Source organism: Protomyctophum parallelum (assembly GCF_964188405.1).
Source record: "Protomyctophum parallelum genome assembly, chromosome: 21".
NCBI lineage: Eukaryota > Metazoa > Chordata > Actinopteri > Myctophiformes > Myctophidae > Protomyctophum > Protomyctophum parallelum.
Genome location: NC_139713.1, coordinates 35533806 through 35556780, shown reverse-complemented (window position 1 = coordinate 35556780; position 22975 = coordinate 35533806). Strand labels below are relative to the sequence as shown.

At 42.4% G+C, this 22975-nt stretch overlaps 1 protein-coding gene across 1 annotated transcript in view; it reads right to left on the bottom strand.

The window, feature by feature from the left end:
- Nucleotides 1–22130, bottom strand: part of hcn1 (hyperpolarization activated cyclic nucleotide-gated potassium channel 1) — a gene marked incomplete at both ends in the record, with an annotated part of 124037 nt that extends 101907 nt beyond the window's left edge. Inside the window, 2 exons of the mRNA XM_083793123.1 lie at nt 9889–10312; nt 21778–22130. Coding sequence (XP_083649249.1) covers nt 9889–10312; nt 21778–22130 — 777 coding nt within the window. The remainder of the gene's footprint in view (nt 1–9888; nt 10313–21777) is intronic.
- Between the last annotated feature and the right edge of the window lie 845 nt (nt 22131–22975).

Sequence of the window (22975 nt, the reverse complement as noted above, 5' to 3'; positions counted from 1 at the left end):
GACAGAGCAGATTTAATTGGCAGGCCATTTTGTAAACCATATGGCCACACACTGCTGCATTTAACAAGACCAATATAACTAGCAGAAGGACAGCCATGAGGATTTGCTAAGAAAATGGGTTAAATCTGTTGACGATGAAAGAGATGAACTCTGCTCGTTCTGAAGTCAGCAGAGTGTGAGGGAGCTGAGCCCCCCCACCCCACTGCCGTCCCTAAGGGCCGAGAGTGGGTGAACACCATTGTGTGTGTGTGTGTGTGTGTGTGTTCGCTCATGTGAGTGTGTGTGCGCTCGCTCACGTGAGTGTGTGTGTGTGTGCAGTGTGTGTGTGTGTGTGTGTGTGTGTGTGTGTGTGTGTGTGTGTGTGTGTGTGTGTGTGTGTGTGTGTGTGTGTGTGTGTGTGTGTGTGTGTGTGTGTGTGTGCGCGCCCGCCCGCCCGCCCGCCCGCCCGCCCGCACACACACAGAGAGACAGAGAGAGAATATCCTTTGGAGAAAATGAATGGCTCAATATCTGTAGCAAAAGAAGAACTACCCTCCCAAAATAAGTTGAGCTGCTATTTTGCAAAAATCTAATTAAAACACCACATTCATATCCGGGTGACAAATATAAGTGTTTTAATTCACTTCACATATTTAATGAAGTGAAATCTAAATCCAGCATATAACTCAAGTCCAGAACCAGTGTTACTGTCTGTAATGATACACTGTATAAGGTGCATACTGTAAATGCAGACTATACAGGAGAATATTCAATTTAACATGGCATGAACATGTATGTATGTAAGATGTATATTCTTTACCACTTGAGTCCAAGTGTCCCTATTCTAAGGGCTGAACATTCGCCAAAAATAGCCGATGTACAACCCCACAACGCAACGCATTGTGACTGTGAGGTTGTAGATTGGCTATTTTCAGCGAAGAGATTTCGGTCTAGAGAGCAAAATACTATAGCGGACCTAATATACTGTATAGAGCCTTCGGGTATCCCAGTGAAAGTACAGGTACTAGAGTTTAAGCAGTTAAACTATTTGTACATTTATTATTTACAAAATAACGCCATGAAACCTCAGCTGCAAGTTGATCGAGGACGCTAAAGAGTTCCTCTAGATATGTCAAGACCAGGCAGAGTCACGCAGAGGCATGTGACAGAGGTCTTTAGCCTCCTGCAGCCTGCAAGTCACTTACATATTACAAGACAGATCTTTGCCCTGTACAGCATGCCTGCGTGAGTGCGTGCGTGCGTGCGCGCAAAGCCCAGGGCTGTGCGTGCGTGCCTGTTTCCCACTCACGCAGCGCAATGGCTTCCAACTTTGCTGCATAATTTAGCATTTCAGGGATTGCTTTAATAAACTTCCACAACCCTTTTCAAATGAAGCGTATATTTAACAGTTTGAAATATTATATACGTGCACGTGCACACACACACACACACACACACACACACACACACACACACGATGGCGAGCTACAGCCAGATGACTATACCCACGCCAACACAAGCCCATAGTTATGGCATCTACAGTCTATGATCTACATACAAACGATCTCTCTCTCTCTCTCTCTCTCTCTCTCTCTCTCGCTCTCTCTCTCTCTCTCTCTCTCTCTTAAACTGAGTTTGAATTAGGTTTACACGAAAACATCACCTTGATACTTTAATCTTTGTCCTCATATTGGTATCACTCAGTCTGTTGTGTCCTCAAGTTCTAATTATACAGAAGATGTAAACCGAAAGGCATTCATCAGGGGACTCCATATGAAATGCTATATTGCTAAAGTAAAGTGTAACAAAGGCGCACTCACTCACTTCACTCACTCACTCTCCAGGTGGAGCTAATCTCCACTTTGGCACTGAAGCTTGTCTCAGATGGTCTGGTAAACACAGTGACCTGAACATGCCCCTTGTGTTGCTCACTGTGTCTAAACCCTCCATCTGACTGTAATGTACTGCATGCATCCTCGTCATTACTGTCACTAAATACACATTTAACATTTTAATTAATGTTAATAGAAATGGGAATTGAGTAAGTAATATAAAGTCTCTCAGTGTCATCGTTGCTTCCAGTCATCCCGGTTCTCCATACATCTGGCCAGGTGGCCAGTTCGTCTTAACATATGTTAATGTGGGACGTCCTCGTGACCACAGCACTAGTTTGCTGGTTGGCAGCTCGTGTCTTTGGCAGTGTCCTGCTAGTCTCATTCTCCTGGCTGCCATTTTCTGGCTCACCCTTGGGTATTCCATCATACAGATTCCAGTTGAATAAAGTAACTGCACATAATAGAATACAATATGTTGTGGGTTATATTTACAATGTTGATCGATTGCTTCTAAGTTCCAAGTCGTTCAAGTTCTACAGCCAAGCCCCCATGCATTCTGTTGTGGTCTTGGTTTAATGACTCCTACTTGACCTGGCACATTTGCACATGGATCTGTTCACGAACAGATGCCTATAGGAGAACTGCTGCTTTGAGCTTTTTATAGCTCATTATATTCACTGTTGAGTGACTGTACTGTATACAATACCCACTATGTAGGTGGCTGACACTGGACTGTATACAGAGTGTATACTGTAGTTATATGTATTAACAGTCAGTTACCATATGCTGAAATATATTGCTGAATTTAAAATATATTTATTTATTTTTTAACCGTAGTTGTATCTCTCTAGTCATGACACCTGAATTTCCCCATGAGGATGCCTGTCCGACTGTCCGTCCGTCCGTCCGTCCGTCCGTCCGTCTGCCTGCCTGCCTGCCTGCCTAACTAAACTACCTACTCACTTTTCTATCCATCCATGAATCATGTTCTCGGCTTAAACGATTGCCAACAGGCGTTTAATTTGCAGAGCCTGCAGATGCCTTTAATTTGGTGCATCCATTTTGATGTTGAGCAAAATAACCTTGACCAGTGTGAAGGAGGACGATCAATGGAGAGAGACAAATCGCACGCCTGTAGCGTCAAATTAGCACAGAAGACATACACAATCACGCACACAGCCTGCAGCGTCACACAAGCACAGAAGACATACAGTCGAGTAGACATTTCACGCGGACAAGAAGACGTAGACAACATGTCACGCAGACAGCCTTGACCGTATCTGATCACTTGTTTGAAGCGACTACAAAATGGGGTTGCTGTCAGAATTAAAACACGGAGGCGTCACAGACCAGATACCGTATACCTTAATGTGCTGCGGTTAAACTCTCCTCTTCTGTTCTTACCCAGTGAACTGATAGCCAGGTCAGTTGGCTCACATTTTCCCCCTTAAAGATCAATTTACCTGCCCAGTCATGAATCAGTCCATTGTGGCTTAACCACTGGAACAATCCACTTAAAAATCCACTTATTACACGCTAATGAAATGGATCAATTGCCTTTAATCCATTATTGACATTATATTGTACTGCTAGCTACTGACCTAGAAAAATATACAACTCAAAAGCACTATATAGTTCTATGCCCGTTTTCTTTTGTATGCGTGTTGATGTTATTGTGTGTGTGCGTGTGTGTGTGCGTGCGTGTGTGTGTGTGTGTGTGTGTGTGTGTGTGTGTGTGGGGGGGGGGGGGGGGTTATTGTTTTTTCAAAGTCTATTCAATGATTTTACTTGAGTGGGACTCATTCAATAGGCTAGAAATCATCACACATAATGATCACAATCATTGCTGTATTAATGTAAGATTTCTCGCACAATAATTGGTATAGTAATGATTAATGTAGGATTTCCCGCACTATAATTGGTATAGTGATGATTCAGAAGAATGCACATAGAGTGCACAAAGACCCGCACACCGTCTGCACTTGCAATACGAACTTTATTTATCGGTCAAAGACCTTCTTCAGTTCAGTTCGTATTGCAAGTGCAGACGGTGTGCGGGTCTTTGTGCACTTCTATGTGCATTTTTCGGAATACATTGAGCCCTGCCTACGCACCCGCCTCAGAGCATACAGGTGAATACATTGAGCCCTGCCTACGCACCCACCTCGGGGCATACAGGTGAATACATTGAGCCCTGCCTACGCACCCACCTCAGAGCATACAGGTGAATACATTGAGCCCTGCCTACCCACCCACCTCAGAGCATACAGGTGAATACATTGAGCCCTGCCTACGCACCCGCCTCAGAGCATACAGGTGAATACATTGAGCCCTGCCTACGCACCCGCCTCAGAGCATACAGGTGAATACATTGAGCCCTGCCTACGCACCCGCCTCAGAGCATACAGGTGAATACATTGAGCCCTGCCTACGCACCCGCCTCAGAGCATACAGGTGAATACATTGAGCCCTGCCTACGCACCCGCCTCAGAGCACACAGGTGAATACATTGAGCCCTGCCTACGCACCCGCCTCAGAGCATACAGTTGTGCATAAGACTTTGTTGCGTATACAGTGATGATTAAAACATCTAATCTGACATCAGGTGCAGCCCGATATACTACAGCTGACAAAAGAAATGGGCCGTGCCATCTCTGAGGCTGCCTGCGACCTGACCTGGCTGGTGGCAGAGGTCCAACATGAGGCTGGGCTTCAGGACCTGGCAGGGGGGCTGCTGGCCGTGGTGAAGCAGCCTGTACTGTATGTGAGCCATGAGGATTCTCCAGCCTAACTGTTGTCGCTCTATGAATATAAAATACCAGGTGGAGGAAAATAACTAAGTACATTTACTCAAGTACTGTACTTAAGTACAAATCTGAGGTATTTGTACTTCACTTGAGGAGTTCCAATTTCCAGTACTTTTACTTCTACTCCACTACATCTCAGAGGCAAATATTGTACTTATTTTTTTGGTGAAACCTATAGTTACTAGTTACTTTGTAGATTTGATTATTACAATTTTAACCACTTCAGCGCTATACATTTCAGCCATTTAAAAATAGCCAACTCACAATGTGTCACGATGTGAGCTTGTAGATCTGCTATTTTAAAATTATTTACTCAAGTACATTTTGTATTCCAGATTTAGTATTGATACTTTTTCCTAAAGTGCAAGACCACTTTGGGTTGTGTAGTTACCTTGCCATGATGTAACTCCAAATGTGGACAAGAAATACAAAATAAAAAGTTGATTCAGACTACCGGTATATAGAATATAACCAAAACTTGTACAGTTATTTTTTTTTATAAACAATGTTAACTTCCTCTTGATTTTACAATTTGAAGATCTGGATCCAGATCCACGGATCCAGTCCGGGTTTTCGTCATAATAATAATAATAATAATAATAGGATTTAGAAGACATTTTGTAGAATCTGGTCTCAGATCTTACAGTAATGGGTTAGAGTTAGATGGATGGCTGCCGTGTGACAACATGGCGGCAACAAATTGTACAAACGTATAGGCTGCTGGATGAGTTTTAACGTCGGCGGCAAATAGCCAAAGAAAAAAGAAGAGAGTAATTTTTTTTTATGCGCGTGTCGTTATTTTTATGCAAAAGCATAAATCAAGCTTTAGTGTGACTGTGATTGAATGTCTGTCTGTCTGTCTGTCTGTCTGTCTGTCTGTCTGTCTGTCTGTCTGTCTGTCTGTCTGTCTGTCTGTCTGTCTGTCTGTCTGTCTTAAGGCTGAAACACAGCACTGCTTCTTGCCGTTGTGACAGACGGGGCCTGCATTTCCCCCTCCATTACTGTGCTAATCCTACAGCCTAACGTTCTGTGACAGCTTGGAGATTTGTTTTTCATTGTGTGCCCTTTTCCCTTTCCCTCCCACACCTTATCTCTGATGTGAATCAATCTGATTTCCTGCATTATTCAGCACATCTTTATATGGTACACACACACACACACACACACACACACACACACACACACACACACACACACACACACACACACACACACACACACACACACAGGCAGTAAGAGAGAGAGAGAGAGAGCTGCATGCCTTAAGGCAGTGATTCTTAACCTTTGTCATTTCAAGGACCCCCAGTTTGATATGCATTAGGTCCCATTTTGATCACATATTTTATCTCACTCTGAGAGTGTATAACAAATGGAAACGAGTCCATTTTCGGAGTGACGGATCCATTTGGTTCCTTAAAGGGCCACGTCACCCCATTTGCAACCAGAGCTTATTTTAATGACGAAACACTTTCCTGGGGGGTTTTTTTGCATCACAAATGGCTGAAATGTATAGGGCTGAAGTGGTTACTGTATGTTTTCTAATCAAAATTTAATCTCCAATGTAACTAGTAGCCTAACAAAAGTGTTCAAATAAATGTAGTGGAGTAAAAGTACACATTGTTTGACCTGAAATGTTGTGTTAAAAGTATTGGAAATACCTCAAACTTGAACTTAAGTACAGTACTTAAGTAAATGTACTTAGTTATTTTCCACGACTGGAAACAGTGCACCTGCCTGCCTGTCTGCCTGTCTGCCTGTCTGCCTGCCTGCCTGCCTGCCTGCCTGCCTGCCTGTCTGCCTGTCTGCCTGTCTGCCTGTCTGCCTGCCTGCCTGCCTGTCTGCCTGCCTGCCTGCCACGTATTTCCAGTAACATCGTTTTTCACCGGCTCCATGCCATCATCATCTCATCCCTCCCACCACCACCACCACCACCACCACCACCACAGCTGGGCAAGATTTACCACCTCATGTGTGAAATGTACAGTACAATCAACTCTCCACATGCACATGTCAAGACAAAGCCACCAAGGAAATGATGGTCTATATACAGTATACAGTATATAGTTTAAAGATGGAGTGCCGTGGTTTTTGTATTTTATCCAGTTTTTCATGTGTTTATGAGGTGACAGCACTTCATTAGACCCCTCGGTGTGGTTGTTATGTGCAGTGATGTGACGTCTTCCCTATATGTATTTAGGGTTTCTTCCTGGAGGCTGAAACCTTGACAGTCAAACGTGCCAATGAAAAAACAGTGATGACGTCACACTATCATCCCCTCCACTAACCCCTCCCCCTTTACCATACAACATACTTCAGTTCGTTTCATTAACACAAGTAGATTCAGATCGAAAGTCGAAAGTAAAAAATAAATAAAAATGAATGCTGTCAAAGTTAACGCGTTATTAATGCATTAACGCAACACCTTATTAACGGCACTCATTTTTTTTATCGCATTAACGCAAAAAAAAAAATCACAGCGATTGGCAGGCGGGATATTGAGGAATATTGGTTCCTGCAATGCACTCCCTTCCCAGACCCCTTGTTAGCCTGTTAGGATGTTTTAAGTGGAGTAACAGGCAGCCTTCCATTTACATTTCACAAAGGTTTTGCTCGTGTCGTACGAGGGACCTGTGCAATTCATCCATTCCAGAGCAAAAGCAAAACCCCCGCTGTTAATGTTGCATCGCATTGTAAACAGCTGTGCCTCGTTATAGCCACACACGTTTCTAACTTGCGGTCACAGTCGTGATACTTTTCAGTTGTGTGGTACTTTTAAATGGATTTAATTTAACTGTAACAGAAAGTTTTATCCAGACAAGTATCCACAGTCGGACAGTCCCATCTCCCAGTCACAGAGCTGGGACTGACACACAGAGAGACGAGTCGAGAGCCGCACAGACCAGCTAGCAGTAGCTGCTAGAAGCTAGAGGTGTTGCCAGTATAACTCTATGGCAGAAACAAGCAACCTAGGTCTATACAAAATAAGCCAAAAATAAGCAACACTGGTCGTTTCTGGCCAGTGTTGCCACATCTGCTGTTTATAAGCGATTTTGGGATTATTTTTGTAGATTGAAAAAATATTGGGGGTCCTTTGCTCCTTTGCTCACTAATAAAAAAATATATATATTCAATTGTTTTCCCCATATCATATTTTTTTGCTCTATGTGTGTGTGTACAGAATTCAACCTGTAGGATTTATTATTGTCATGGACAGAAGTCATTATTTCTCGTTGCATACCGCACCGGAGCGCACTCGCCTATTAGTTTGCATTGCATTCAGAACGCGCCCTTAATTAAGAACCTAACTGCAGCTGTGCCTGGCTCTCAGCGGTGTCCCACTATTGACTGGCTAAATTTGAACTGTGTGTCAGAGAAGTAACAGAGCGCGCAAACTTTATCCTTAAACTATATGAATCTCTCCGTTTCCGGTCAGTGCGGGTTGTTATTTATTTGCATGGCTCAGAAAATAACATGAGAACGTTATCAAGTTGTTGGAGGAGGAGGAGGAGGAGAAGGTCGTGAACGTGGAAGGTAATAGCAGATTGTTTTCTGATGATGTGCCAAACTGCTGCTGGCTGCTGTAGACCTATGTCTTCTATTGTGTTCTGAAGGTCGGGCTGTCCTGTTGTGTTCTCTTTTCTGGTCTCTGTACAAGTATGCAACGCACACTTGCGTGTGTGCCTGCACTCACTGTTTAGTATATTTACTATTACATTTTTATGTTTTGATAATCAGCGCTTTGCCATATAGATGATACATACACTGTGTCATATTGGAGGCCACTGTTTGCACAGTGCTTTGTTTGACATGCTCCGTATTTGAGCGTGCGCACCTCCCCCCGCGCCGTCATAAAACGATGCATCGACTCAACTTCGACTTTACTTTACTGTCTGACAAGTTGACTTGGGAAAATCTCAACTCGTTAATGCCCTACCACCCACCAGGCAAACCAGGCATACTTAATGAACTGGTGGGCCTGTCCACAATCTTCCTCCTTATATATAATAATACCTGATGATCATGTTTTAGGGTGGAGAAAAGATCATGGCACTCCAACTTTACGCTTTAAGGTTCAGATCATCCCTTTACACTACAGCATGTGTGTACTACGTGTGCATGCATGTGTGCGTGCGTGCATGTGTGCGTGCACTCGCGCACGCGCAAATACGCGTGTCCTTGCAAGTAAGTAAACAAATACAGTGCAAAGAGGTGTCCTGCAAGCGCTGCAACCTGTGAGCCCTGACAACAACCAACAACAACAACAACAGTCAAATTAAAGGTTATTTCAATCAATCCAGCAAATTTCCAATATACATCAGCCACCAAGACAAGCAGTTGATTGCATCATTTTTTTTTACCTGGCCTGAGTGAGTTTTTAAATATTAATTTGAATAAGACAAACAAGCAAAACAATATAGTTAAGTGCACAATTATCAAAAGAAGATAACCACTACACTATAACCTAATCAGGTGAGACTGAGATAGAATGTTTGCTTATTTGGCATAAATGTTTGCAGGCATGCAGGTCAAATAGTCATGTTGTTTTCTGTTTTTACATAATTTCTGGCTAAAGATTTTAATTTAGCATCTGACATTTGTAATGCACAAGCCCTGTCACGCACATTTAACGATTCCAAGTGATTGCATGTTTCCTTTGAACGATTATGGATTAAAATAAAAACAATTCTCTCACAGTGTGAGGCATTGTGTGATCATTATGAGCCATAATGTAACGGAAATGCTAGAGGGAAACAGAAGCCAAACTGCAGTCAGGTTAAGTGGTGTGACTCAGGGAGGGGAATGATGAATCATTCTGAGCTGTGTTCAGCGAGCCATAACTTCTTTGTTGTATATAGCCACACAAAGATGAAGCATCCAACAGATCTACCCCAGTCTGAATAAAGGCTCCCCATAAGAATATATCATTCTTCTCGATATCATTCCTTTCCATTTCATTTTGTGTTATGTTTCATATAGTTGACATATTATTCAGAATTACTATAATTTACTTTACTGAAGAATTTAGAAGAACAAGAAAATTATTGTGGACTGGAGGTGTATTCAAGAAAGAAAAAGGAATTTCAGCCATCACTGAGCAAAAGTAACCAATTTGCTCATTGACAGTTCCTGTTCGTTGTTATTCTACCAAGGCACGATATGACATTTTCAAGGTTAAATCTCTGCACTGTATACAACCTCCATCTACACCATATGCACTGTATATATACAACCTCGGTCTACACCCACATGCACATAGTTATACACACCTCCTCCCACTGATGTATGTATCTGATGAGTCGGGAGAGTCTCAACAGACGCAGAAGACTGAGGATCTTGGTGAAGCGCACGATGCGCAGCGCACGGGCCGTCTTGTACACCTCCGAGTCGAAGCCTTTCTCCACTATTAGAAAGATATAATCCACCGGAATGGAGGAGAGGAAGTCCACAACGAACCAGCTCTTCAGGTAGTTCATCTTGATGACCTTGGGGTCGAGGATGATCTCGGAGCTCTCCTCGTTCACGATGCCCGTCCTGAAGTTCATGACCAGGTCCACCAGGAAGATGGTGTCCGAGGCCACGTTGAAGATCAGCCAGGTGGTGGTGGTCTGCTCCGAGAAGAAGGTTATTCCCACAGGAATGATGATTAGATTCCCCATCATCATGACGAGCATTACCAAGTCCCAGTAGAACCTGCAGAGCAATTACATACATCAATATATAAATATACAAACAATGTAAGCAACCAAACTTAATCAGCATGCAATGGTGTGTAGGATTCAGAGAATATAATTATATGACACTTTTCTCATCGTATCCTATCCTGTCCTATACTAAATTGCCCACGGTCAAGTCATGTGTATAATAATAGTTTTGTTTATTTCGATCATCATCAACAACATAAGTCATTACAAATGTTACATCCGACAATTCATTTTTTGGATGATCAAAAAGGCATATATGGGGCCGACTTCGGCCCCCGAGCAGTGGCATGGACTAACCCTAACCCCGAGCAGTGGCATGGACTAACCCTAACCCCGAGCAGTGGCATGGACTAACCCTAACCCAGAGCAGTGGCATGGACTAACCCTAACCCCGAGCAGTGGCATGGACTCTGCCCCCGAGCAGTGGCATGGACTAACCCTAACCCCAAGCAGTGGCATGGACTAACCCTAACCCCAAGCAGTGGCATGGACTAACCCTAACCCCGAGCAGTGGCATGGACTAACCCTAACCCCAAGCAGTGGCATGGACTCGAGGGAGAGCGGTGCCCGCCGAAGACTAATTTCGGATATTCAGTTCAGTCCAGAATCGCCAAGCTAACCAATTTGTAAAAAGAGTAGTGATGTAGTGGGTGAGTAGTGATGATACTGGTAACTTAAGGAACTGTCCTAAGCCCTACTTTGAGTAGATATTGAACAATATTTATTTATTATTGAATGATATTTTTTAGGCATTTTCATTCAGCCTGGTGAAATTTTGCGGACATGTATAGATGCGGACATGGTATAGAGCCTGGAAAGGAGCCAGCTTATAGGTGGTTCGGGCATCTGGTTAGGATTAGGATGCCTCTTGAGCGTCTCCCTAGGGAGGTCCTCAATGCACATCCAACTGGGAGGAGACCCCGGTGGCAGACCAAGGACCAGATGGAGGGATTACAACGCCACACTGGCCTTGGAACGCCTCGGGATCCCCCAGGAGGAAGTTATACTAATGTTGCTCTGGAGAGGGAAGTCCGGGGCTCGCTGGTGGAGCTGTTGCCCCCGCGACCAGACTACGGATAAGCGGTTGAAGATGGATGGATGGTAGAGCCCTATCCCCTTGGGTCCGCCCCAAATAATACAGTTTTTCAAAAGAATCACCAGCAGCACTGCTGTGAGTACTGTATCACTCTATAGGCTAATGGAGGGTAGGCAGTGGTGGAAAAAGTATCCATACTGCAATATACTGTAGAAGTACTCTATTAAAAGTAAAAGTCAGAAATTCGAAATTTACTTGAGTAAAAGTACAAAAGTATTGACATTAAAATGTATTTAAGGTACCAAAAGTAAAAGTACTCATTATGCTGAATGTCCCATTTTCGAATTTAGAAAAATATTTTGAAAATAGCAGATCTACAAGCTCACAATTCAATAGCCAAAATGTATATATAAGGTTTAAGTGCGGTTAATTTTTTTGTAATAATAATAATCAGAATTCAACAAAGTAACTAAAGTTTTAAAATAAATGTAGTGTAGTAAAAGTACAATATTTGCCTCTGAAATGTAGTGAAGTAAAAGTATTGGAAATACTCAAGTAAAGTACAAATACCTCACAACTGTACTCAAGTACAGTACTTAAGGAAATGTACTTAATACTTTCCACCAATGAGGGCAGGCAATGATGTCCGATTTAAGCAGCCACACCTGTCCTGGTGGCTGATCGAGTCAAACTAATTGGACTCAGAGGTAGGTGTGAGTGAGGATTAGCTCAGGCTAGTGCTCACAGGATAAATCAGCCATCCCCACACACACATTCAGAGATGACAAGTCTTGTATCTTCTTATTTCCACGTAGCTAACTATGGTACAATTTCAACATACAAATTGACACTGTCCTGCTATTGAACCTGTGACACCTCACACCAGTATAAAACACTGTGAAAACCAGTAAATAAACGTACATATGTTCTCCAAAGTCACTATACATTTAACTAAACAGACTTGAACATATTTACTTACAAACTTTGCTTCTCATCTCAAGGGCACACAGAAGTGGACATCAAACTAAAGCTGCCTTCTTTCTGTGGCTGAACTAACTGCAAAGCTGCCAGTGGTAATAATCACTTGATTGCTGAAAAGCTACACCTGGAGCTACCTGGATCATTCAAGGTGGAACTTTATGCAAAGTAACAAACCATGTGCAACCCAGATTCGGCACTAACAAGGGACTAAATTCATTTCGCTCCTATGCCACCAAAATGTGGAACGCCCTACCAACAGTCATTAAGACATGCAAATCCCTTGACTCCTTCAGAACCGCTCTCAAAGGGCACCTACGGACGGCTGCAATTCCAAACTGGCCTGAATCCCACCCTTTTTCCCCTCACCCTATGATTTTTCCCTTTTTGCCTCTATGATTTCCTGTCTTTGGCTATATATAAGTGTATATTTGTATGTCTAAATGTTTTGATGAATTGAAAATGGTGGGCACTATTGTAAACAAGTGTAATGCTTTTATGGTGTCCACTCACAGTTAACAGTACTTGTTTACTGTATCACATTAGGGGTGTGCTAGCCTCAGTACCAGGCTTTCATTTTTGTCGGCGCAAAGAATGAAAGCCTGGAGGAACGCATTGGTCGCTCTGGTCTAAAAGTGGGAGTCAACCCTTCCACATCTCTCCAAATGATGTGACGTAGTGCTGCACTAGGGGGAGAGGACACTGCGCAAAAAGCATTGACTACGGTAAATACGGTGTATATTACAGGAAACTTAAACTTTCCAACAAACTCTGGTAAACTTCCGAATTGTACCATCACACCTGTATATTACCGTATATTACCGTATATGCCTGCTAAACTAGTGCCCATAATTGCCCATTAACTCATCTTTTCACGCAGTGGGAGGAGCCAGGGATAACTGACAGATCGGTGAGATCCAATCAGGGTGTGCGCAAATCTCTGCCGCTACCCACACCTCTAGACAACACATTAGCTCAGGCTAGGGGTGTGCTAATAATATCGATATCGCGATATATCACAATACTTCCTCCCGCGATATATTGTATCGTCCAGGTCCTCCCAATATTGTGATATTGATTAGTTAGTACTGTGCTACCCATTGTTGTGGACAGACAAGTTGTGGACAAGTTGCAGTACATCAGTGTTTTACTGTTTGGAGGAGACAAGATTCATGTACTTATTGGCCAGTTTGTGATACAAAAAACCTTGTTAGATTTAGGAATAATTCCAGATTTTTGCCTTTTATGGTTATATTTTTCATTTTCAGTTACAGATATTGTGATAGATTGCTGATGAAATCTCTTGCAATATATTGAATATCGCAAGATTCACAATTATATATTAAATATTGTGACATTATCATTATCGAGGGCCTAATATTGCCACAGATATCGTATTGTGAGGTTAGAGGTACCCATATCGTCCCACCCCTATATCACATGTGTACATGCATGTGCATGTGTGTTAATATACAGTATAACTTACTGTAAGTGTGCACACCTTTTATGTGAAATCAAAATGAAATGTTCTAACTTTTTGTCACTTTGATGTGATTTCAAGAGACAATTCCGATTTCAGAGTGAAGAAGTCATATTTTGTTCCATACAGACTCTCCCATGGCAAAGAGAGTGACACACTGACTGTGCTACTCAAGTCTGGTGGCTTTGAAGCACCGACGTGTGTGTCACGACAGTTCCATGCCATTTTAAAAGGGACTTTCAACCTATTTTGAGCATGAGAAAATTGTCAAAAGACTGTCAGAAACAGTGACAATAGCAGATCTAAAAGCTATTTTCCTATTCATTGTACAAAGAAGTATGCAGGCAGGGCATAAGTGGTTAATAATAAGTGGAAAATGTTTACAACAATTATCCATCTATAGTGTTTGAAAAATAGGGTGGATATTTCTGGTCTTTACATTTTAGAAATAATTGTTGTTATGTTCATGATTTGATTACTGTACAGTATCTTACTAGATAAGATTAAATAATTACCACAGTCCTCTTCAACGGCTCTGCTATTGTGCAATGGTGCTTCATTTATCTCTTGTGCTACATCAGACGCCATTATCCTGCTATAAATAATCCAATTTCTTGTAAATGTTGATGTTCCCCGTCATTCGATTTAGCAGAAACACAATTGAAGAATTGAAATTGACTTTGTTAGCCTGGTATGGCAGACTAATATCACTGCATAGATATTAGTCTGGAACTTTGGTGTGGAAGATTTATTTCCAAGGGGCGGTTACAAACAGATTCCAACGTCATATCAAAAAAGACTCACTCTGGGTGAGCGAAATGAACTTCAAACTGAGGAGTGACAGACCAATCTCCACAGGGATTTATTTTCCTGTGGCAGATCCGTCTGGCTTCCAGGCTAGAACCTTGTGAAGTGGGGTGGGTTGAGTTCACAATGCTTAAGGCTCAACGTGGGGCGTGGACAGAAGTGATGTATGATTCAAAGAGAGAAATATTACAGTGTTACCACTCACTGGATTTATTTGGGATTCTGCTAAGACTCATTTATACTAGGCTGTAAAAAAGAACTGCTTTTTGGCAAGACACACTGCCATAAGATGAAGTAAAGCTTTTGGTATAAGGTTTGTTGTCATGCGAGGGGCTTTGGTCCTCCATGATCCCTCACTTGCCTACAAGGGCGGGATGGCTTGCTCTGTCATAAGCCTAATGCCCTGGTGTTCAATATGGTTCTCAACAAAACATCCTTTTTGTATGACACCTTTTTTTGTCAAAGCATACATTACATGTTTGTGTCAGTGCCCTCTGTCTTGGAATGATGAACAGAGCCAAAAGTGATTCACGGACACCCCTCTCTTTTCACAAAGTGTCCTGGCAACTGATAAGGGCCGTGGCATCCATGAATGAAAATAGATGCTTTCAAGAATCCTATCTCATGCTGAAAACTCTCCACTGACGCCATCCCTGCTGCCTGCCTCTACACTGCCTGGCTGTCTGTCTGCTGCTATGGCTGCAGAGACTGAAGTGGAATGGCTGACTGGCTGCCGCTCTGCCTAGCAGACCGGCCACCTGGTAATGGATCTGTTTGAATAAATGAAGCAGGGGCCTTGGCTTTATAAATATCCAAAGATCATGTGTCAGATAATTGTCTGCACTTCAGCTAAACGACGGTCATCTTGCTGGTTAAGAATATCTACCATAGGTATTTTTACACCATCAGACATCGGAGGGCACTATTATATGTGTTTCTGATATGCCCCGTAACGACTTTGTGTAAATCGCTGAATGTTATATAAAAGTATAAAACACACTATACCTCATAATATTTTTATATACCCACTCTTAATAATAAAATATTTATGGGGTACTGAATAAAACCATGTTCTCAGCTCATATAATTTACTATCGAGCAGCAAATCCCATGTGTGACATCTGCCTCACTCAAGTCAGATGGGTATTGTGCTTCACACCGTAGCCAATTGTGTGACAGTTTGCACATGTGGCACTTTTAAGGATCCTTTTGCCTCTTCTCTTGGCCAATACTTTAGTCTCAATTTGGTTTTTACTGGTTAAATAAAAGGTTAAATAAAATATTGAAAACTGTACTAAAATGGAACTAATTAAATAAATACTTACTGTATGTACTGTATGAAGAAAGTACAAGTCTAACTACAATAGAGAAACCAGATCATATTCGAGCTATTCTTATCATGAACCCACTGCCAGCTCTAACAGTGCACCTACGTGGGTCCAGTCAGTGCCAACAATAAACAGTCAGTGCACCCAAAACCATCTCCAGATTCAACAGTACATCCAGGTGCAGATTTGGGCCAAAGTCCAGGTCCATGTCTAGCTCCATATCTACTGTGTATTATTAGGTACAAGAACAGTACACTACATCCAAGTTCAGATCCAAAACTTGAACATTATAATTCTAATATGAGCACTATCTTCTTGGTGATGTCTGGACAACCTCAACATGATGCCACCAAAAGTGATTACAACATGAAATACAAACATCAACAGATATTTCCCTCCAAATGCAGTGTTACAAGGTTATTGTATTCTGCAACAGATATTTCTCTAACAGACTTTAGACATGCAGTCCAGATTGACACTTTCATTCTGTGGTTTTACATAGACCTATAATAACTAGATAGTCTCTGTAGCAGTTTACAGTTTACAGCGCAGCAAGGTGTGCTTATTACCAACAATAAGGTTGCAAGAACTGAAAGGCCATCCTCTAGTCTAAAGTAACTTATGAATATAATTGTATTAGTTTATTGTATTATTAAACAGGTTTGGGGGTGTCCCTCTGGATCACAGAAAAAGAGCACATATGACTATAAACCTGTAGGCCTTAGTCTCTAGTCTAGACCCTGGTTCAAATTCAACTGGCGCTTTGCTTGTCATCCCCCATCTCTCTCATAGCAATTCAGTCTCTCTGTTCACTGTGCCTAAAAAAAGCATAAAACCATAACCATGCCATAATAAATAAAATAAAATGGGTTAATATGCTAAAAGTGCATATTAACCCAAATTCCCTTTCTTTTTTAATGACTAAAACCCACTCCAGCAAGTAGTAGTTTATCGTCTAAACTCTACAGTATGTAAAAACTCAATTCGGCCCAAGCCGTAGCGTAACGGTCAAAAAAATATCTTAAAAAATAAATAAAAAAATAAATAAAACTCAATTCCACAACACACAGGTGGTGCCATTATCTTGATCATCTTGGTGTACATTTTAACCTATTTTTTTCTCCTTCTTTTTTGCAAGAATTATATAGTGAAGTATTAACACTTTGCAAACAGTTAAAAAATATCAAATAGTAGGAAAAAGAAAAGAAAAGCTCCTTTGTTTCTGTGTCAACATTGGTAACATTTGAATGGGTCATTAATATAATTAAAACTTACAATATTTCAGGCCCAATCTATGCTGTAGTTCAGTGATTCTCAACCTGTGGTGCGCGTATACCTTCTCGGGTATGAGACAAGTTAGGAAACCCCTCGCTCTAGTGGTACGAGAAATCTTCCCGAAAATGAAGTTTTGTTGTTTGCTTGGTGCCAAGCACTGCCGACGATGCGTTCACGGATGACAACAAACTAAACGGTGGCAACGCAAGATACTAATAAACAGCGCCGTTAAAATGGTGCAATCGTAGCTTAAATCAAAAAATTGAACTATAAAAGTGTGGAAGACAAGGAGAATATTTTGACCAGCAGCAGCCGCACGTAGAAACTCAAGTGGTGGATGTCTCGGAGTCGGACGGACCTAGAGCACTATTGCTCCAGTTGTTGTGGTCCCAGCACAAATTGGTGCTGTTCAAAAACAAAACAAAAAACACCAGTTAATAATATGGCGCGAAAACTGGGGTTCAACACATAGTCTCCGAGGCTAGCAGAGAAGTAGACTACAGACAGTGTGGTACAGTAATGATCTGTACTCTAGTCTAGGGTTTCTGTGATACTGGCTTAGCAGCAATGACCAAATCTTAGTCACAGTCAGATAAACTATAGTTTGTGACATAACCAATGAGGCATTTTATCCTTCCTCATCATTTGACACCTGGCCTTAGACTGCAGGACCCAACCATGTCATTCCTATGATATCCTGACAAAAGAAAACCACAATGAAAGACTTTTGCACTAAGACCAAAGCTTTTTCTTAACAAACAAACAAACAAACAAAATAAAAACATCACACCCGTGAGAAGTGAGGGGCGCTAATATATTAAAATCTAACTCATGTTGATTAGGTGATGTAAAACAAATGGTGCCAACAGAAACATTAAATGCCATTAACAATAAAGAGACAATATGACGTAATGAGGGACAATATGACGTAAATCTTCCCTTTATTGTCAATGGCATTGGCGTTTTTAAAACAAACATTGAACTAAAAAGTAAAAAATAAGCCATGACAGTCCATGCTTGCCTTTTTGAAATATCTATGAATAATGCATATTACTAACCTGTCATGAATCTTTAAGTAGCCACTGTTTACAAAGAATATATTGGCTATTGAGTTTCAAACGCTCATACAAAGCACACGTGGATGGTGGTGTCATTCATGGACTGATGTTACATAAGGACAGGTTGTTCTTTGTAAGATCAGATAGCCTGCATGGTTGGTTTGGTACAGAAACCATCGGTGGAAGCAATTGCCTCAACCGAAGAAAAAGGTATACCGAACAACAAATTAATGTTTTATAATGATACAACAGTGAAGCAGCGGTGCTGAAATTCTTTACAAACACTACAAAGAGGCCTACCCTTCAGAAGAGGAACACGACACATTGCAAAATAAAGGGAACCACCATGTACCCTCCCTGCCTATATTGTTACGTGAGTAGTATAGCCTATACTACTCACGTAACAATATAAATTGCATGCTTAAGCCTGGGTTAAGACATGGGTATGTATCACTCTCTAGCCACAAGCCTATCACTGCAGGTCGAGCACATGGGTTCCTCCCTGTATAGAGCAGGGGACGAGGGAATCCTCTGGAATGTGTTGTGTGATGGGTTGTCTTGGCACACTGAACAGAGGCCTGGCTACTGCCAGCTCAGTGTGATTAGTGATGGTGAAACAACTTCGAGGGTCTGATTTCCTAAAGAACTTAACCCATGTAGGACTGAGTCCAGATTCTACAAAATGTCTTCTAAATCATGACAGTTTTCTGAAAAACCTATGTTTCTATATATCAGTGGTTTTCAAACTATTTCATGTCAACTGTCAAGGACCCCCAGAATTATATATAATTGGTCCCTGACCCCAATCTCAAAATATGTTGTTCCAGGGACCCCCCACAGAAGCAAAGATTTGAGTTAAAAGCGTTCACTGGGAAAGAATATATATTCAAAGATTTGGACGCATTTTCACGATTTAAACAAAATAGCAGATCTACAAGCTCGTAGCGCAGCACTCTGTGCCACACTACGAGCTTGTAGATCTATATATAACATACAGTAATCCTTAAAACACCAAAAGGGGTTCCGGTCCTGAAAAACAAGATTTTAAATACCCTTGGAGGTCTGTGTCCAACAACATTACTCAACAGCGTTTCTTCTGTATTCTCACAGGTCTTTCATCCTGTCTCACTTATTAGTCCAGCAGAATTTCAGAAACATTTGGGATTCATATACTGTATAACTCTTGCCCGACAGATTGGCGGGGATCTGTTCTTTTGCTGTATCTTGTAGAAGTGGTCTAACTGCTTACACAACCGTTTTCAGGGATTGCTAAACTTATTGACTGTTCTGTACTACTACTTTGTGTGTATGTTTAAAATGAAATCACACCTGTGTGAAGTGAGGGGTGTGTGTGTGTGTGTGTGTGTGTGTGTGTGTGTGTGTGTGTGTGTGTGTGAGTTTCTTATTTTCTTATTCAGCCTACAGCCTTGCATTGGTTGCATGGATATATAGCCTAATTGTTTTGTTATTGATTGGCTATCACAAATCAAATAGCCCAGGGGAACATTGCCCAGGGGAACATTGGTGTTTATCAATTAGACATAGTTTCTGAATGGGAGATTGGATTTTGAAGACGTGGCACGCACACGCACGCACGCACGCACGCACACGCACGCACGCACGCACGCACACGCACACACACACACACACACACACACACACACACACACTCTTTAAAATGCTCAGTGTTCATCTATATCTCCAATAATGGGTGCTCAGTGTTCAAATCATTTCTATATCTCCAATAATGGCTATAGGTTTAGTTGGGTCCATTTGTACACTGGGTCCATTTGTACACTTAACATTGAGTATTTCACATTGCAGTTCAAGTTAGGATCCAGCTGGCATTGCCTATAGTGGTCCTCAAAGTGGGGTCCAGAGACCACCAGGGTTCCTTGAGGGGGTTGCAAATGGACCCGTTACAGGTCTGTTCCTCTGAGAGTTATGGGGGTCTTTGGAATGGAAAAGTTTGAGAACCACAAGTCTAGCTGCAGGGAGACACACAGTCTACAGATATACTGTAGCCTACTGTATCAGGCTGGATAGAGGTTCAGCACCATGGACAGCGCCGTGTTAAGGCAACGTTGTAGCATGGTGATGGGAGATCAAACGGAAAACGGGGAGTTGATTGCCGGTTGCCACAGTCAAGCTGCGTGTCAGGGGACTCCGGTGGAACCAGACAGCACCAGCTGAGACGCTTAATTGGTGAATTGGTGAACTGTAAACAGGCAGCTTGTGGAGAACCGGCCTCGCCTATACACAACACAGCCTACAAGTCCTTCATGTTGTTCATTTCTCTGTGCGTGCCCATAGAAGTAAGGTGTAAGGACCCATTTGGTTTCATTTGCACATACTCTCGGAGTTGTCAATGAATGAACACTGAGGATGTTTAGACTACCCGTTTCAGTTCCTTAGCTCCTTTAGTACGATTTGGACAATGCGCATTAGGCTAAGCACGTTTTTGCGCACGGTGAAATAATGACAGACAGACCAACTAAAAACAAACAGATGTCATGTCGCATTCCAATTTCAGACGACTCTATATTGGCTATACAGATATTCTTCTATATGCGGTCCATTTGAAACGCATTCCATCACATTTCCACAGCAGTTAGGTTGTATGGCTTTCCAAAACACATTTTTTTATGTTTCATTTTGGCCAATAGATTAGATCAGTGGGCCTTGAATTATTATGTGGTAGCCTTTTTTCACTCGTTCTTTCCGGCAAACGATGGCCAAATTCATATATATATAGTTGATCATTTATGTCTCGCATTTACCGCATTATATCAGTTTCGCACCAATGCTTGCCGTCTCATCCACGCCTACAGTAGGCTATAACGAAGTGTTTACATCCGTGATGCTATAGAATGGTAATGTGTGGTCATGTTATTCGCACAGCCATGGCAGGTGTCGCCTCTCGGAAACCGCATATGTCGCAATGACGACCATGACACAGGATAATTGCTGTTATGGTGGAACAATTGTGTGTGTGTATGTGTGTGTGTGTGTGTGTGTGTGTGTGTGTGTGTGTGTGTGTGTGTGTGTGTGTGTGTGTGTGTGTGTGTGTGGCGCGTGCGCGCAAGGCATGACATTCACCATCCCTTTTCCAAGGGCACCTCAGTGCAGCACCGTAACAGCATGCTCCTCCCTAATATTATAAAATACACTGCAATTAAAAACATTGCACTCAAATGCTGCTGATATAGTGATGCCATTGCCATCAGCCCCGCGGTAATTGCCTATATGCAAGGCGAGATTAGCATATGCGCTTCGGGGCAGGCATTGCGTGCGCCCTGCGAGCGCGTCTATGTGGGTGTGTGCGAATGTGCGTGATGTGTGCGCGCGTGTGTGTGTGTGTGTGTGTGTGTGTGTGTGTGTGTGTGTGTGTGTGTGTGTCGTGCGTGCGTGCGTGCGTGGTGCCTTGCAGATCTGAGTGTGACGGGAGGGGAGAAGGGGAAGGAAAATAACATGACTTCCAATCCCTCTTACCTAAAATCGCTATATGGATGAATAATCCAGTATCCTGCTGTTTGAACCCTCTCCTGTTCTTTCTCCACGGCTTTCTGGCTGCCGAACATTCGCAAGGAGAACTTATTGACTCCAGGCTGCATCATGGCTCCAAATTGCCGCTGCATAAAGGTTCGGTTGGCCCCGTCCAGGTCGTCAAAGCCCACCATGGCTTCTTCTCGCTCCCCCTTTAAGCCCACAGAATTGCCGTGGTCCTTGTTGATGCTCTGGCTCCCCATGTTATTCTTCTGTATAGAGTCTTGCCTCTGAAACACATTATTCCCGTCCGCCTTTTCCTCCTTGTTGCTGGAGAACGAATTGGATTTGGCTTCCATGGTTTTTTTTGATTTATTTTCCCTTTTGTTTTGTTGTTTTTATGAAAACGTGCTGTCTCCTGGTCGGGAGGACAGGCTACGCGCAAAACTCAGGAGGAGGACCCGACGCGAGCGCTCCTGTTTCATTTGGTGTCCTTCAAACTGGCCCAGCTCCTTTGCCTTCAGTGCGAATGCTGCAAACTGAGAACACGGTGCATGTGAACCTGCTGCTGGATCGGGTTGCTGGGGTTACCGCCATCTACCGACCGACCCGATTTACCGTCCAAACCCGCCCGCCCGCTGCCTGCCAGTACCAACCATGCCTCATCCCGCTCGCACGGCACTGCGGTTTAACTGGCACATGCTCGTGCACCTTATTTCCATAATGTGGCTCATGATAGCCCCCTTCCTCCTCGCGTCATAACACGTCTCTTCTCTCCTCTGTCATCACACTTTCTCACATGACAGGAAGAGACAAATGTTGTGTTGTGTGTAGGTGATTGAATGCCATTCAGTGCCACCATTATAATAAATTAATAGTGGCTATATTATAGCCTATATTTCGGTCTAACGAGGAAAATGTCTCACAATGTTCTTCTTATAATTATACTTATAAGTATTACTCACATTTTGCTTTTTGGTTGCATAATTTGTGCTAATTGTTCATCAGATTTATTTGGGGTATATTATTTTAGCCCATGCTAAAATACTTAAAATGTCAGTGCAGTTTCCTGCAAAGGCTTATATACAAGAAGGGATAGGGATTTTGTTTTCTTTTAAAGATTTGTTTTGGGCTTTTCTGCCTTTATTGATAGTATCAAGTGAATATGGACAGGAAAGAGGGAGAGAGAGAAGGGGAGAGACAT